This window comes from Aquarana catesbeiana, linkage group LG07, assembly GCF_042186555.1.
Source record: "Aquarana catesbeiana isolate 2022-GZ linkage group LG07, ASM4218655v1, whole genome shotgun sequence".
Classification (NCBI taxonomy): Eukaryota; Metazoa; Chordata; class Amphibia; order Anura; family Ranidae; genus Aquarana; species Aquarana catesbeiana.
In genome coordinates, this window is record NC_133330.1 from 241,816,263 (window position 1) to 241,832,088 (window position 15,826).

Genomic DNA, 15,826 nt, shown 5'->3' on the forward strand with positions numbered 1-15,826 from the left:
TGGCAAAGTAGCCTAAGGTTAACCGCCGGGACATCAAGGGATGAGTCCAGTACCAACCATTGGTTTTCTTTTCATCCAATTCTCTCTGTTTCTTCCCCCTCCGCAGCAGATAAAGAAGCAAAATTGCTTCATCAATATTTTCAGGCCAGGATCCATAAACCTGGCGGGAAAAACATATAGCTAGCTTTCATGGGCTCTTTACCCTCATTAAACTAGCACCCAGACTGTAAATATATAATCTTTTTACAATGCATTGTGGGCATTTGGGAGTGAAAAATTAGCAGAGGGGAGTGTTTTGTAAAAAAATGCTTGTAAACGCTAACGCATCTATACAAAAGTTTTTTCTGCCACGTTTTCCTGCCAAGACTTTGGGTGCTACAAGGAGCTTTTTAAAACATCCAGTGTGCATGAGGGCTTATATGTTCATGTTTTTTTTTTCCCTACAAAACAGTCTGACCTACAGTAAATGTACAATAGATACTTGCCACCATGTACAACCAGGTAAAGGCATTATACTTAGAAGCATAAACTGCACCATGTGACGCTTTTTTCAGTACATGGCACATTAAAGTGGAACTACACTGCATCTAAGCAACACAAACCAAAAATTCTATTTATTTATTTTTAATATCTAATGCAAACTCACCCATCCATCCTTGTATACATGCTTTAATATGCTGAGAAATCATTTAAACAGCCCCACTCCCCCATGGCCATCTTGAGCAAGGGAAGATGATTCATGAAGCATTTACTTCCTGGAATCCATCAATCCTTAGCTGAGGCATGCAGCCAGGAGGGTTTAAAACTTTCCTATCTACTTACTAATGCTAGCAGCATAAGGATTAAAAATATTTGACATTGGTTGAGAGAGTGAAGTTCCACTTTAATGTTACTGAAATTCATGTTGAGTGGTTGTTGTATCAGAAATCCAAAAGCATTTTTATTTTATGAAATAACTGTTGCTATAGACCAGTATCAGCCTACTTACTGCTGATTATGCATATTTGGCATCTGTTTTCTAATTCCAAAATGTGTGCTAATCCACTTAGGAGAAATGGGACGCCATGAGTAGAAAATGGAGAGACAATATGCTGGTTCAGCTAGTTCGACTCTTTCTTATAGATGAGGTAATTCTCAATGAAAACCTACTGTTGTAAATAAATTTTTAATAAAACAAGTATATACAGTATGTGTTTAGACACTGAGGCTACTTTCACACTGGGGCGGGCGCCGGCGGTAAAGCGGTGCTATATTTAGCGCAGCTTTACTGTCGTTTTAGCGGCACTATTTGGCCACTAGCAGGGTGGTTTTAACCCCTGCTAGCAGCCGAAAAAGGGTTAAAACTGCCCGCAAAGCGCCGCTCCTATAGCGCTGCAAAGATGCAGCTTGCAGGACTTTTTTGACCGTCCTGCAAGCGCACCGCTCCAGTGTGAAAGCCTTCATACTGGAGTGAATTGAGCGGCTTTTTCAGGGCATTTTGTAGGTGCTATTTTTAGCACTATAGCACCTGCAAAGCGCCTCAGTATGAAAGTAGCCTGAAAATCAAGCAGCTGTTACCTAGATGACAATAAGAGTTGAGTTTCTTGCACGATGGGTCATGGCCATTGCCCGCCCCCACCACCAAAATGTCCTCCCCTGCATTAAGCATTTGCTTATATTTGTCTCCATGCAAAAAAAAAAATGGAATTGAACAAATATGTAAACAACACATTTATAGCTTGAAAAAAATGTATTTAAGCAAAAGGTATACATCGGTTTCTTTTTGATATTATTTTATTATTTAACAGTAATACTGCAGAGCTGTATCTACTTTGTTAACAGAAGAAAAAATATGGAACCGCACTATATCATGAAATATTAATGTCCATGAAACATATATGTGACTACCACAGAAACGTCACCGCAGAGGGATGTGTTGACAAAAATAAAAACGCAAAATAATGAAAACAAATGCACATAAATATATAGTGTTCAATGAGCATAAAGAGTGCTTCAACACCAGTGATCAAATAAAATGCTAAAGTCCGCCAAACAGTGATGCATGAGGAATCTTCCATATTTTAGAAAATACTGTGTGACATCCACCACCAATAATAAGGATTGGTCGCTTACCAGAGCCCCGTGACCCCCCACTACAGAGGGTCCGGGGAAGCTTGAACAGAAATGGCCCTCCCAGGTTAAACAGATGAATGCAGATCCAATGCGCACAGGTGATCATGGGACATCCACGGAAATTGGGTTACCAACAGGAATAACCAGGGCTGGGGTTTTCCCAGGGACTCCAAGGACATGAAACGGCCCGTAAAACAAAGAGAGGATTCAGAGGGGGGAGGCGGGTGCGGGCAATCGAAAAGAAAAAGAACATAGGAACAGGCATCTTCAATTTGAGTAAACAAGTATTGACGGACTCTGAAAGGCGATTGTTGGATAAAGGTTTGAAGTTTGCTCCGCCTAGGAATCTGAGCAAATTCCAAACCTATATGGACGTGCACAAGTACGTCCGGAAGCTTAATATCAAACGATATATGCTATCTAATCCTATCAGGGAAAATAGCACGATCAGAATGGAGTATCAACACTCAAATCTTTCCAACGCTTCCCTCTTTAACCCTCCGGGTTCCCTGGCCCCAGCCATACGAGTATTTAGGGATGTTGTTTTACAGGATCTTGACTTGATGAAAATCAAGAAAGTAAATATGCAGAAGGATCTGGCAATTGGTCTGGAATCACTTTGCAATAATAAATCCCTAGTGATCATACCAGCTGATAGAGGGGGGGGGGCATTGTGGTTCTTGATCGGGGTGACTATTTGAAAGAGATGCATTGTATCTTGAGTGATAATGACACCTATACCATTTTAAATAGAGACCCAGTTGCTAAATACAGGAAGGAACTCAAGATTATTGTCAACGCAGGTTTTCAGAAGGGTATCCTAAATGACAAAGAGAGACTATTTTTGGTCCCCAGTGCTCCCCGCACACCAGTCATTTATTACCTTCCTAAAATACATAAGGACCAGACTTGCCCCCTGGGGCGTCCCATAGTGAGTGGCATAGACTCTGTGACGTCCCGGGTGGGCAAGTACATTGATCATTTCTTGCAACCTTTGGTTTGGAAGGTTCCCTCTTATATTAAGGACACCAAACAGGTTATCAACCTACTTTCTAATATTACCCCAAAAAGAGGACTATGGATGGTCACTGGGGATGTCACCTCACTCTATACCATCATCCCTCATCATTTGGGCCTGGATGCTGTTAAGTTATTTTTGGTTAGAGATTCCAGTTTGACATCATCTCAAATTGACTTTATCTGATAATTACTGCAATACGCTGCCAGCCACAATTATTTCTGGTTTGAACACCAGTTTTATCGTCAAGATAAAGGAGTTGCCATGGGGGGCTAAATATGCCCCCAGTCTGGCTAATTTATTCATGGCCAAATGGGAGGAGGACGTCATTGATGCCCCAGGAGACCTGAAGTGGTCCTGTGGGCTAGGTATATCGATGACGTCCTCCTCCTATGGGATGGTTGTGAATCTGATCTTCGTAGCTTTATGACGTCACTCAATATTAATGACAGGGTCAAACTAAACTTTGAGGCCAGCTTGAATGAAATTAACTTTCTTGATTTGAAGATTAAAATCGTGGGTGACAAATTTGTGACATCCACGTTCTTTAAGTCAACTGACAGGAATTCATATATTTCATTGGATAGCTGTCATTATGCCCCTTGGCTGAAAACAGTCCCCTTTGGGACAATTTTTACGTCTTAGATGCAATTGTACGGAGATCAGTATGAGCAGGCGGCTATTCTCTCTAAGAAATTCATAGAGAAAGGCTACGATCGAGAGTACTTGTCTGGAGCAGTCAAAGAGGCACGGGCCAGGGAGAGATCAACACTCCTGTTGGATAGATGTTCCAACACAGAAGACACTTCTGCTGCTGCCCCCTTTATCACCACGTTTTCGGTGCAGCATCAGAGGGTTAAGCGACTGATCCAGAAACACTGGCACGTCTTGACCAGTGATCAGGTTCTGGGTCCAGTTTTGTCTGCCAGGCCTCGTATTGTCTTCAGGGGGGCGTCCTCCTTGGGTAGTAGGGTGGCTCCCTCTGTCCAGGATCCTCCTAGAGCAAATAGGTGTTTCTTTCAAAATTTGAAGGGGTGCTATGGATGAAGGGGCTGTCAGGTTTGCTCTCTTAATAAATGCAAACAGAGAAAGATCTGTAGTTTCTCGTCTACCAGCACCCTATGCTTGTATGAGATCGAATCCTTCATTACCTGCACCACTGAGGGTGTGGTTTACCTCATACAGTGCCCTTGCGGGTTACAGTATGTAGGAAGGACCAAAAGGGCACTTCGTGTCCAATTAAATGAGCATATAGGCAATATAAGGAGAGGGTATGACAAGCACCCAGTGTCGAGACATTATGACCAGGCACATAGCAGAGACCCAACGAACACCTTGTTTATAGGCATTGACAAATACAGGCCCCATTGGAGGGGCAGTTTACTAGTCAGAGAAATTTCAAAACAAGAAATGGCCTCAATCCATAGACTTAAGACCTATGTTCCACACGGCTTCAATGTTGACACAGATGTGAACGCTTTTATTAACAATTCTTAAAAGTGTCACAAGGAGTTTAAAGCGGAGTTCCACACAAAAATGGAACTTCCGCTTTTCGGAACCCTCCCCCCCTCCGGTGTCACATTTGGCACCTTTCAGGGGGGAGGGGGGTGCAGATACATGTCTAAGACAGGTATTTGCACCCACTTCCAGCATAGACTCCCATGGGAGTCTATGCCTCTTCCCGTCCCGACCGCGCTGTCTGCTGGGAACACACAGCTCCCAGGAGAGAGCGGGGACCACTAGGGACGTGCAGCGCGACTCGCGCATGCGCAGTAGGGAACCGGGAAGTGAAGCCGTAACGCCTCACTTCCTGATTCCCCCACCTAGGATGGCGGCGGCAGCTGCCGAGAACCGAGCGGGTTCTCGGCGTCCCCTGCCGACATCGCTGGACCCTGGGACAGGTAAGTGGCCATGTATTAAAAGTCAGCAGCTGCAGTATTTGTAGCTGCTGGCTTTTAATATTTTTTTTTTTTGGCGGTGTGGGTGAACCCCCGCTTTAAAGTAACAACGCAAAATTTTCTTTTTTCCTTTTTCTTTTTTCTGTTTTCTTTCCTTTTCCCTTCATGCTGGTAGGCTTTTTGAGGGAAACAGATATATATATATATTTTTTCTGATATCTAACTTATAATCTTATAGGTTATTGTTAAATGACATCATGGGATGTAGCAATTTGTGTATTGATGATTATCTGTCACATTGGTGTCTGGCCTCCTCGCCTTGGGTTCACATTTGTCTGGACCTTTTTTTGCGTCTTTATGGGGGTGCATACATCCTTTTTGGATGTGTGCATTCTCATATAGTTTAGTATTTTTGGTTTTATTATTCAGTTTTCTAATATCCATTTATTCTCTTTTTTTATATTTTTTACATTTTTAATTTTATTTTTATGGATTCTAATTTTTAGACTCTATTCACTGGTAAGAGTTGGTTATTATCGTTAGCCCCTAAATTATTAATTGTCTGTTGGTTGTATTACTTTTAGCCGATATTCAATTTGACCAGTAGGTGTCGTTTGACTGAGTTAGTACAGGTGACACCGTGTTTTACCCACTTTTACCCACTTCCGCCCAGGGCTCTGGTAGGCTGCCAATCCTTATTATTGGTGGTGGATGTCACACAGTATTTTCTAAATTATGGAAGATTCCTCATGCATCACTGATTGACGGACTTTAGCATTTTATTTGATCACTGGTGTTGAAGCACTCTTTATGCTCATTGAACACTATATATTTATGTGCATTTGTTTTCATTATTTTGCTTTTTTATTTTTGTCAACACATCCCTCTGTGGTGACGTTTCTGTGGTAGTCACATTTATGTTTCATGGACATTAATATTTCATGATAAAGCGCGGTTCCATATTTTTTCTTTTATTTTTCACTGTTTTTGTTACACAGAGGAATCGCTGCTTGTGTCACTTTTTGATTGCTTACATATTTGATTGTTTTTTCATATACCTCAGCGCAGTTTTCTCCTCTTTTTCTATACTTTGTTAACAGTTGTCCCACTTCAACCACAGTTCTCACCCAAGAATCTGTATGAGCTAAGGCATGCTGTGACAAAAGTGTATTGTGAGATGTTCCTCATTTAGTACCATCATACCATTAATTTACAAGAAATTGCTTTAATCCCTATAGTCTGCTGTTTCCAACTTGATTATTTTTTCAGTTACTCAAATGTAATGGTTTGCATATTTTTAATCTTGTGGAATTTTTTATGGACATATTTACTTTCAGTTCAGAATTTTGATTTACATTTAGTTCAAAAACTGTTGATTATGCATACTAAACTAAACTTACTCAATCGTTTTACTGAGGAAGAAGCCATTAAATGATAGGCCTTTGTAAGCCGCTAATGGTTATGTCTACATGAAAAGCTGTATATATGTGTGTAATATATATATATTACATAAACATATGACGAATAGGACATTTGACACCCAGAGCAGACTATGTTTTAATAGTTTCTGCTCCATATTACCAATATATTTTCTGTAATAATTATTAAAATGAAATTTAAAAAAATATGTTAGCGTTCATTTAAAATGGTTGTTGGTGGAGAAATGCCCCCTTGCATCAAAGGTTTTATAGTGCTTCCTTATATTAGTGATCAGTGAGAGGAGAGACTCTTCTGGTCCCCTCCTGCTGGCACTATAAAGTGAAATTGGTATCTGAACTATGCAGACTTAGGCAAGGAGATCAATCTGACACTGATCACTGTTAAAGGAACCCTGACCAACGTCTGGTGAGACTCAAGGGTTGCATGGATTGCCTGTTGAGAAAGTCTCTAATATTCTGCTGTCTTTTTAGGTGCACACAGTGAAGGATGAAAACCGAGGGGCAACGCTTGAAGTTGTGGTTAGCAGGATGAAAACAATGCAGGTTTTACTGGCACATACAACCAACAGTGTAGATGTACAGCTACCTATGAGATTTGTGGCAGTTTCAGCAACAATTCCCAATGCTGATGATGTACGTCTCTTTTAATTGTACATTGCTGCTATGCTTAGAATAAAAATGAATATATCTCTTAATTAAAGCGGTATTAAACTCTATTTAATTTTTTTCAACATACTCCCTGCAGGTACAGTATATGCACTTCATACTAGCACATTATGACAGACATTATGCTCCCTCCAGCACTGCTCTGTCACCAATCCCACAGGTTCTGAGTGCTTCCATCGTCGTCTGATCTTCCTTCTGGGTCCTGTCTCTTTGGTCGCTTGAATAGCTGTGCATATGTGGCTCAGATTGCCCTACCACTGGCCACTAGGGTCCCTTCTGTTTAAAAAAAAAAAAAAAAAAAAAAAATTTCCCATCTCTTTTTTTTCACATCATTGTGGCTGATATTCAACTTATCTTTATTAATTCAAAAGCTTCTGAGTTGAGAAAAAATAAAAGCAACAATTCCTCCCACCGAGCAAATATTATAAACAATGTTTATACAATCTACAGTGGTATCTACAAAACATCTCTTTCTCTCCCCCCGCCCCCCCCCTCAACCCCCCCCCCCCATCACCCCGTCCACCTCCACCCTCCCCTCCCCCCAAATACACACCACCCACTCAACCTAATACTCTTATACCTATCTGACCCATTCATACTCCAGCCATAACTTTCATATACTCTTATATTTCTTTAAGCTACCTCTCCTTCTATACCAGAATTCCTCCTTGATGATCGTATCCTTGACCTCTCTTCTCCATTCTCCTACCGTTGGGGGTTCTTTCGCCTGCCACTTCCGTGCTATAATTTTTCTACCCTGGAACAAGCATCTTATAATTGCAGTCTGATGCCCCGTACACACGGTCGGATTTTCCGATGGACAATGTCCGATCGGAGCGTGTTGTCGGAAATTCCGACCGTGTGTGGGCGCCATCGGACATTTTCCATCGGATTTTCCGACACACAAAGTTGGACAGCAGGAGATAAAATTTTCCGACAACAAAATCCGATCGCGTCAATTCCGACCGTGTGTGGCCTGTTCCGACGCACAAAGTGCCACGCATGCTCAGAAGAAATTCCAACACGGGACAGCTCGTTCTGGTAAACTTAGCATTCGCAATGGATACAGCACTTTCGTCACGCTGCAATGTTAAAAATGGTTTAATACAGCGCACTCTCTTCTTCTTTATAATGTGACAAGAATTAAGTAGTTTTGCTGCTCGTATTCACACACACTTCTCACAAACTTTTATTTGTGTTTTTTTAGTGGGATTCCCTGAATATATTGTTATTAGTTGTCACATCTGACAGTTTGATATTTTTTAATTTTTTTTTATTTTGGATTTTAAGCCTTTTTTTTTCTTTAATGTTTGGATTTTTTCCAAGGCTGATCTTTGTTCAATGTTATTTTTATTTTTACTCCAGAATATTTTTGTGTGTGTTTTGTGTGTCAAGTTACCCCAACACCATTGATATCTTTTATTATTTAATCTCAAGGAGATTGTTTGTTGTTGGTGTCCCTTGTTCATTTCACATTGTATATTTGAAATGTACCTGAATCCTCACAAACAAACTGTCCTTTTTGAAGTAAAACACATAGGAGAGTATAATTCAAAACAAAAATCCTTTATTAAGGGATCAGAACCAAACAAAGAGGAAGGCAACACTGGATCAACAAGAGAAATTAGCGAAGCCTGGGACCCCCACGGCAGACATCAATTCTTCAACATCAAAATTGGTGGCCTGAGGAGTCCATATGTAAGGGAGGGCAGTCTGGTCCGGGATTCATAGAGACTTGGATAGCAGCAGATGACATCTGTGTCCACAGGCTGTGGTACCACAAGAGGCTGCATTTTTTTGCCCAACAGACTGGATCCAGGATCCTCACTGTCTGGTCTTCCTTTCACGCTTCATTCCCGGCTGTGGCTGTGCAGTTGGAGATGTGGCAGGAGGAGGAGTAGGACCTGGAGGAGGAGTAGGACCTGCAGGAGGAGGAGGAGGACCATCCCAAAGCTGTGTGTGAGGTGTAATTTGGCCCCTCATACCTTTCTCCAGAGCCTCCGATATGAGGGCCTCACACATGGCTTTTTGGCCCTCCTCCATCCTCTGCATTTTATAGGCTATGAATGCAGCAATGTTCTCCTGCCTGGTGTGTGGTGCTCCCAGGACCTCTGTAGCCCTCCAAAAGAATCTGATAGCCGCCTCCTCTAGGGCACTCGTCCTACTGCCACTTTCTGTTTTCAGGGGGGGTGGAGGGACCTTGATATCAGCCAGCCGGCTCGGCCCGGCCACCTCCTGGCTGAGACTTCCCTGTGTATGAAAAAGGGACATGGTTGTAATGTTTTGCATCATCAATCACAATCCTTAATTAGTACTCCCAACTAACATATAGTTCACATCATTGATTGGACAAGCAGAAATATTTAGAGCCCTTGCACACTGGGGCGGTTTGCAGGCGCTATTGCGCTAATAATAGCGCCTGCAAACCGCCCCGAAAGTGCCGCTGCTTGTATTCCAGTGTGAAAGCCCCGAGGGCTTGCACACTGGAGCGATGCGCTGGCAGGACGGTAAAAAAAGTCCTGCCAGCAGCATCTTCGGAGCGGTGAAGGAGCGGTGTGTATACCGCTCCCTTACCGCTCCTGCCCATTGAAATCAATGGGACAGCGCGGCTATACCGCCGGCAAAGCGCCTCTGCAGAGGCGCTTTGCGGTGGTATTTAACCCTTTCTCGGCCGCTAGCGGGGGGTAAAACCGCCCCGCCAGCGGCCGCATACCGACGGTAAAACGCCGCTAATAATAGCGGCGTTTTACCGCCGACGCCGCCCCCCGCCCCAGTGTGCAAGGGCTCTTAGAGGAATGCTATACCTGGCTCAATCTGGGCTCCTCCACATGTGGCCTGGAAGGCCCAGGTTGGGCGTCAGAAGCCTCAGCTGGGGGGGAAGGAAGCGTGGAAAAAAGACTGGAGAGGGATGGCCTGGGTTCAGTCTGGCCTGCCAGAAAGTGCAGCCTGTCGTAGTACAACATCCTGGGGACATAGATGTCACCTGCTGCTCCGGATCTCTGCGAATCAAGGACTTTATTGCGCTCCCTCAGATATGTGCTCCTCAGGCCACCAATGAAAATCTTTAAATAAGTGATGTCTGCCGTGGGGATCACCTGCTTCACAATTTCACACAATTGCTCCAGTGCTGCCTTCCTCTTTGCTTGGTTCTTGTAATGGGGGTGTTTAACCACTTGCCGACCGCCGCACGACTATATACGTCGGCAGAATGGCACGGGCAGGCAAAAGGACTTACATGTACGTCCTTGCCTGCCCGCGGGTGGGGGGTCCGATCGGACGCCCCCCCCCGGTGCCAGCGGCGGTCGGCAAATCTCCCCCGGCGATCGGAGGTGAGGGGGAGGCCATCCATTCGTGGCCCCCCCCTCGCGATCGCTCTCAGCCAATGGGATCATTTCCCTGCCTCTGTATTGTACACAGAGGCAGAGGAAATGATGTCATCTCTCCTCGGCTCGGTATTTTCCGTTCCGGGCCGAGGAGAGAAGACTGCAATGTGAGTGCACAACACACACACACACAGTAGAACATGCCAGGCACACAAAACACCCCGATCCCCCCCCCGATCGCCCCCCGATCCCCCCCCAATCACCCCCCCCCCCCCTGTCACAAACTGACACCAGCAGGTTTTTTTTTTTTTTTTTTTTTTTTTCTGATTACTGTATTGGTGTCAGTTTGTGACATTTACAGTGTTAGGACAGTTAGTATTACCCCCCTGTAGGTCTAGGGTACCCCCTAACCCCCCCTAATAAAGTTTTAACCCCTTGATCACCCCCCGTCACCAGTGTCGCTAAGCGATCATTTTTCTGATCGCTGTATTAGTGTCGCTGGTGACGCTAGTTAGTGAGGTAAATATTTAGGTTCGCCGTCAGCGTTTTATAGCGACAGGGACCCCCATATACTACCTAATAAATGTTTTAACCCCTTGATGGCCCCCTAGTTAACCCTTTCACCACTGATCACCGTATAACCGTTACGGGTGACGCAGGTTAGTTTGTTTATTTTTTATAGTGTCAGGGCACCCGCCGTTTATTACCGAATAAAGGTTTAGCCCCCTGATCGCCCGGCGGTGATATGCGTCGCCCCAGGCAGCGTCAGATTAGCGCCAGTACCGCTAACACCCACGCACACAGCATACGCCTCCCTTAGTGGTATAGTATCTGTACGGATCAATATCTGATCCGATCAGATCTATACTAGCGTCCCCAGCAGTTTAGGGTTCCCAAAAACACAGTGTTAGCGGGATCAGCCCAGATACCTGCTAGCACCTGCGTTTTGCCCCTCCGCCCGGCTCGGCCCAGCCCACCCAAGTGCAGTATCGATCGATCACGGTCACTTACAAAACACTAAACGCATAACTGCAGCGTTCGCAGAGTCAGGCCTGATCCCTGTGATCGCTAACAGTTTTTTTGGTAGCGTTTTGGTGAAATGGCAAGCACCAGCCCCAGGCAGCGTCAGGTTAGTGCCAGTAGCGCTAACACCCACGCACGCACCGTACACCTCCCTTAGTGGTATAGTATCTGAACGCATCAATATCTGATCCGATCAGATCTATACTAGCGTCCCCAACAGTTTAGGATTCCTAAAAACGCAGTGTTAGCGGGATCAGCCCAGATACCTGCTAGCACCTGCGTTTTGCCCCTCCGCCCGGCCCAGCCCAGCCCACCCAAGTGCAGTATCGATCGATCACTGTCACTTACAAAACACTAAACGCATAACTGCAGCGTTCGCAGAGTCAGGCCTGATCCCTGCGATCGCTAACAGTTTTTTTGGTAGCGTTTTGGTGAACTGGCAAGCACCAGCCCCAGGCAGCGTCAGGTTAGTGCCAGTAGCGCTAACACCCATGCACGCACCGTACACCTCCCTTAGTGGTATAGTATCTGAACTGATCAATATCTGATCTGATCCGATCAGATCTATACTGGCATCCCCAGCAGTTTAGGGTTCCCAAAAACGCAGTGTTAGTGGGATCAGCCCAGATACCTGCTAGCACCTGCGTTTTGCCCCTCCGCCCGGCCCAGCCCAGCCCACCCAAGTGCAGTATCGATCGATCACTGTCACTTACAAAACTCTAAACGCATAACTGCAGCGTTCGCAGAGTCAGGCCTGATCCCTGCGATCGTTAACAGTTTTTTTGGTAGCGTTTTGGTGAACTGGCAAGCGCCAGTGGCCTAGTACACCCCGGTCATAGTCAAACCAGCACTGCAGTAACACTTGGTGACGTGGCGAGTCCCATAAGTGCAGTTCAAGCTGGTGAGGTGGCAAGCACAAGTAGTGTCCCGCTGCCACAAAGAAGACAAACACAGGCCCGTCGTGCCCATAATGCCCTTCCTGCTGCATTCGCCAATCCTAATTGGGAACCCACCACTTCTGCAGCGCCCGTACTTCCCCCATTCACATCCCCAACCAAATGCAGTCGGCTGCATGAGAGGCATTTTCTTTATGTCCTCCCCCGAGTACCCCTACCCAACGAACTCCCCCAAAAAAGATGTCGTGTCTGCAGTAAGCGCGGATATAGGCGTGACACCCGCTATTATTGTCCCTCCTGTCCTGACAATCCTGGTCTTTGCATTGGTGAATGTTTTGAATGCTACCATTCACTAGCTGAGTATTAGCGTAGGGTACAGCATTGCACAGACTAGGCACACTTTCACAGGGTCTCCCAAGATGCCATCGCATTTTGAGAGACCCGAACCTGGAACCGGTTACAGTTATAAAAGTTACAGTTACAAAAAAAGTGTAAAAAAAAAAAAAAAACACAAACAAAAATATAAAATAAAAAGTAATAGTTGTCGTTTTATTGTTCTCTCTCTATTCTCTCTCTCTCTATTCTCTCTATTGTTCTGCTCTTTTTTACTGTATTCTATTCTGCAATGTTTTATTGTTATTATGTTTTATCATGTTTGCTTTTCAGGTATGCAATTTTTTATACTTTACCATTTACTGTGCTTTATTGTTAGCCATATTTTTGTCTTCAGGTACAGCATTCACGACTTTGAGTGGTTATACCAAAATGATGCTTGCAGGTTTAGGTATCATCTTGGTATCATTCTTTTCAGCCAGCGGTCGGCTTTCATGTAAAAGCAATCCTAGCGGCTAATTAGCCTCTAGACTGCTTTTACAAGCAGTGGGAGAGAATGCCCCCCCCCCCCCCCATCGTCTTCCGTGTTTTTCTCTGGCTCTCCTGTCTCAACAGGGAACCTGAGAATGCAGCCGGTGATTCAGCCAGCTGACCATAGAGCTGATCAGAGACCAGAGTGGCTCCAAACATCTCTATGGCCTAAGAAACCGGAAGCTACGAGCATTTTATGACTTAGATTTCGCCGGATGTAAATAGCGCCATTGGGAAATTGGGGAAGCATTTTATCACACCGATCTTGGTGTGGTCAGATGCTTTGAGGGCAGAGGAGAAATCTAGGGTCTAATAGACCCCAATTTTTTCAAAAAAGAGTACCTGTCACTACCTATTGCTATCATAGGGGATATTTACATTCCCTGAGATAACAGTAAAAATGATTAAAAAAAAAAAAAAATGAAAGGAACAGTTTTAAAATAAGATAAAAAAGCAAAAAAATAATAAAGAAAAAAAAAAAAAAAAAAAAAAAAGCACCCCTGTCCCCCCTGCTCTCGCGCTAAGGCGAACGCAAGCGTCGGTCTGGCGTCAAATGTAAACAGCAATTGCACCATGCATGTGAGGTATCACCGCGACGGTTAGATCGAGGGCAGTAATTTTAGCAGTAGACCTCCTCTGTAAATCTAAAGTGGTAACCTGTAAAGGCTTTTAAAGGCTTTTAAAAATGTATTTATTTTGTTGCCACTGCACGTTTGTGCGCAATTGTAAAGCATGTCATGTTTGGTATCCATGTACTCGGCCTAAGATCATCTTTTTTATTTCATCAAACATTTGGGCAATATAGTGTGTTTTAGTGCATTAAAATGTAAAAAAGTGTGTTTTTTCCCCAAAAAATGCGTTTGAAAAATCGCTGCGCAAATACTGTGTGAAAAAAAAAAATTAAACACCCACCATTTTAATCTGTAGGGCATTTGCTTTAAAAAAATATATAATGTGTGGGGGTTCAAAGTAATTTTCTTGCAAAAAAAAATAATTTTTTCATGTAATCAAAAAGTGTCAGAAAGGGCATTGTCTTCAAGTGGTTAGAAGAGTGGGTGATGTGTGACATAAGCTTCTAAATGTTGTGCATAAAATGCCAGGACAGTTCAAACCCCCCCCAAATGACCCCATTTTGGAAAGTAGACACCCCAAGCTATTTGCTGAGAGGCATGTCGAGTCCATGGAATATTTTATATTGTGACACAAGTTGCGGGAAAGAGACAAATTTTTTTTTTTTTTTTTTTTTTTTGCACAAAGTTGTCACTAAATTATATATTGCTCAAACATGCCATGGGAATATGTGAAATTACACCCCAAAATACATTCTGCTGCTTCTCCTGAGTACGGGGATACCACATGTGTGAGACTTTTTGGGAGCCTAGCCGCTTATGGGACCCCGAAAACCAAGCACCGCCTTCAGGCTTTCTAAGGGCGTAAATTTTTGATTTCACTCTTCACTGCCTATCACAGTCTCGGAGGCCATGGAATGCCCAGGTGGCACAAACCCCCCCCAAATGACCCCATTTTGGAAAGTAGACACCCAAAGCTATTTGCTGAGCGGTATAGTGAGTATTTTGCAGACCTCACTTTTTGTCACAAAGTTTTGAAAATTAAAAAAAGAAAAAAAAAATTTTTTTTTTTGTCTTTCTTCATTTTCAAAAACAAATGAGAGCTGCAAAATACTCACCATGCCTCTCAGCAAATAGCTTGGGGTGTCTACTTTCCAAAATGGGGTCATTTGGGGGGGGTTTGTGCCACCTGGGCATTCCATGACCTCCGAAACTGTGATAGGCAGTGAAGAGTGAAATCAAAAATGTACACCCTTAGAAATCCTGAAGGCGGTGATTGGTTTTCGGGGTCCCGTACGCGGCTAGGCTCCTAAAAAGTCCCACACATGTGGTATCCCCATACTCAGGAGAAGCAGCAGAATGTATTTTGGGGTGCAATTCCACATATGCCCATGACCTGTGTGAGCAATATATCATTTAGTGACAACTTTGTGCAAAAAAAAAAAAATAAATAAATAAATTGTCACTTTCCCGCAACTTGTGTCAAAATATAAAATATTCCATGGACTCAACATGCCTCTCAGCAAATAGCTTGGGGTGTCTACTTTCCAAAATGGGGTCATTTGGGGGGGGTTTGTGCCATCTGGGCATTTTATGGCCTTCAAAACTGTGATAGGTAGTGAGGAGTAAAATCAAAAATGTACGCCCTTAGAAATCCTGAAGGCGGTGATTGGTTTTCGGGGCCCCGTATGCGGCTAGGCTCCCAAAAAGTCCCACACATGTGGTATCCCCGTACTCAGGAGAAGCAGCTAAATGTATTTTGGGGTGCAATTCCACATATGCCCATGGCCTGTGTGAGCAATATATCATTTAGTGACAACTTTTTGTAATTTTTTTTTTTTTTTTTTTTTTTTGTCATTATTCAATCACTTGGGACAAAAAAAATGAATATTCAATGGGCTCAACATGCCTATCAGCAATTTCCTTGGGGTGTCTACTTTCCAAAATGGGGTCATTTGTGGGGGTTTTGTACTGCTCTGCCATTTTAGCACCTCAAGAAACGACATAGGCAGTCATAA

General features: G+C 43.8%; 1 protein-coding gene across 1 annotated transcript in view; it reads left to right on the top strand.

Annotated features, from left to right (window-relative positions):
* HFM1 (helicase for meiosis 1) overlaps positions 1-15,826 on the top strand; it is a 441,821-nt gene that overhangs the window by 211,948 nt on the left and 214,047 nt on the right. Inside the window, exons 8-9 of the mRNA XM_073592028.1 lie at positions 1,050-1,127; positions 6,939-7,100. Coding sequence (XP_073448129.1) covers positions 1,050-1,127; positions 6,939-7,100 — 240 coding nt within the window. The remainder of the gene's footprint in view (positions 1-1,049; positions 1,128-6,938; positions 7,101-15,826) is intronic.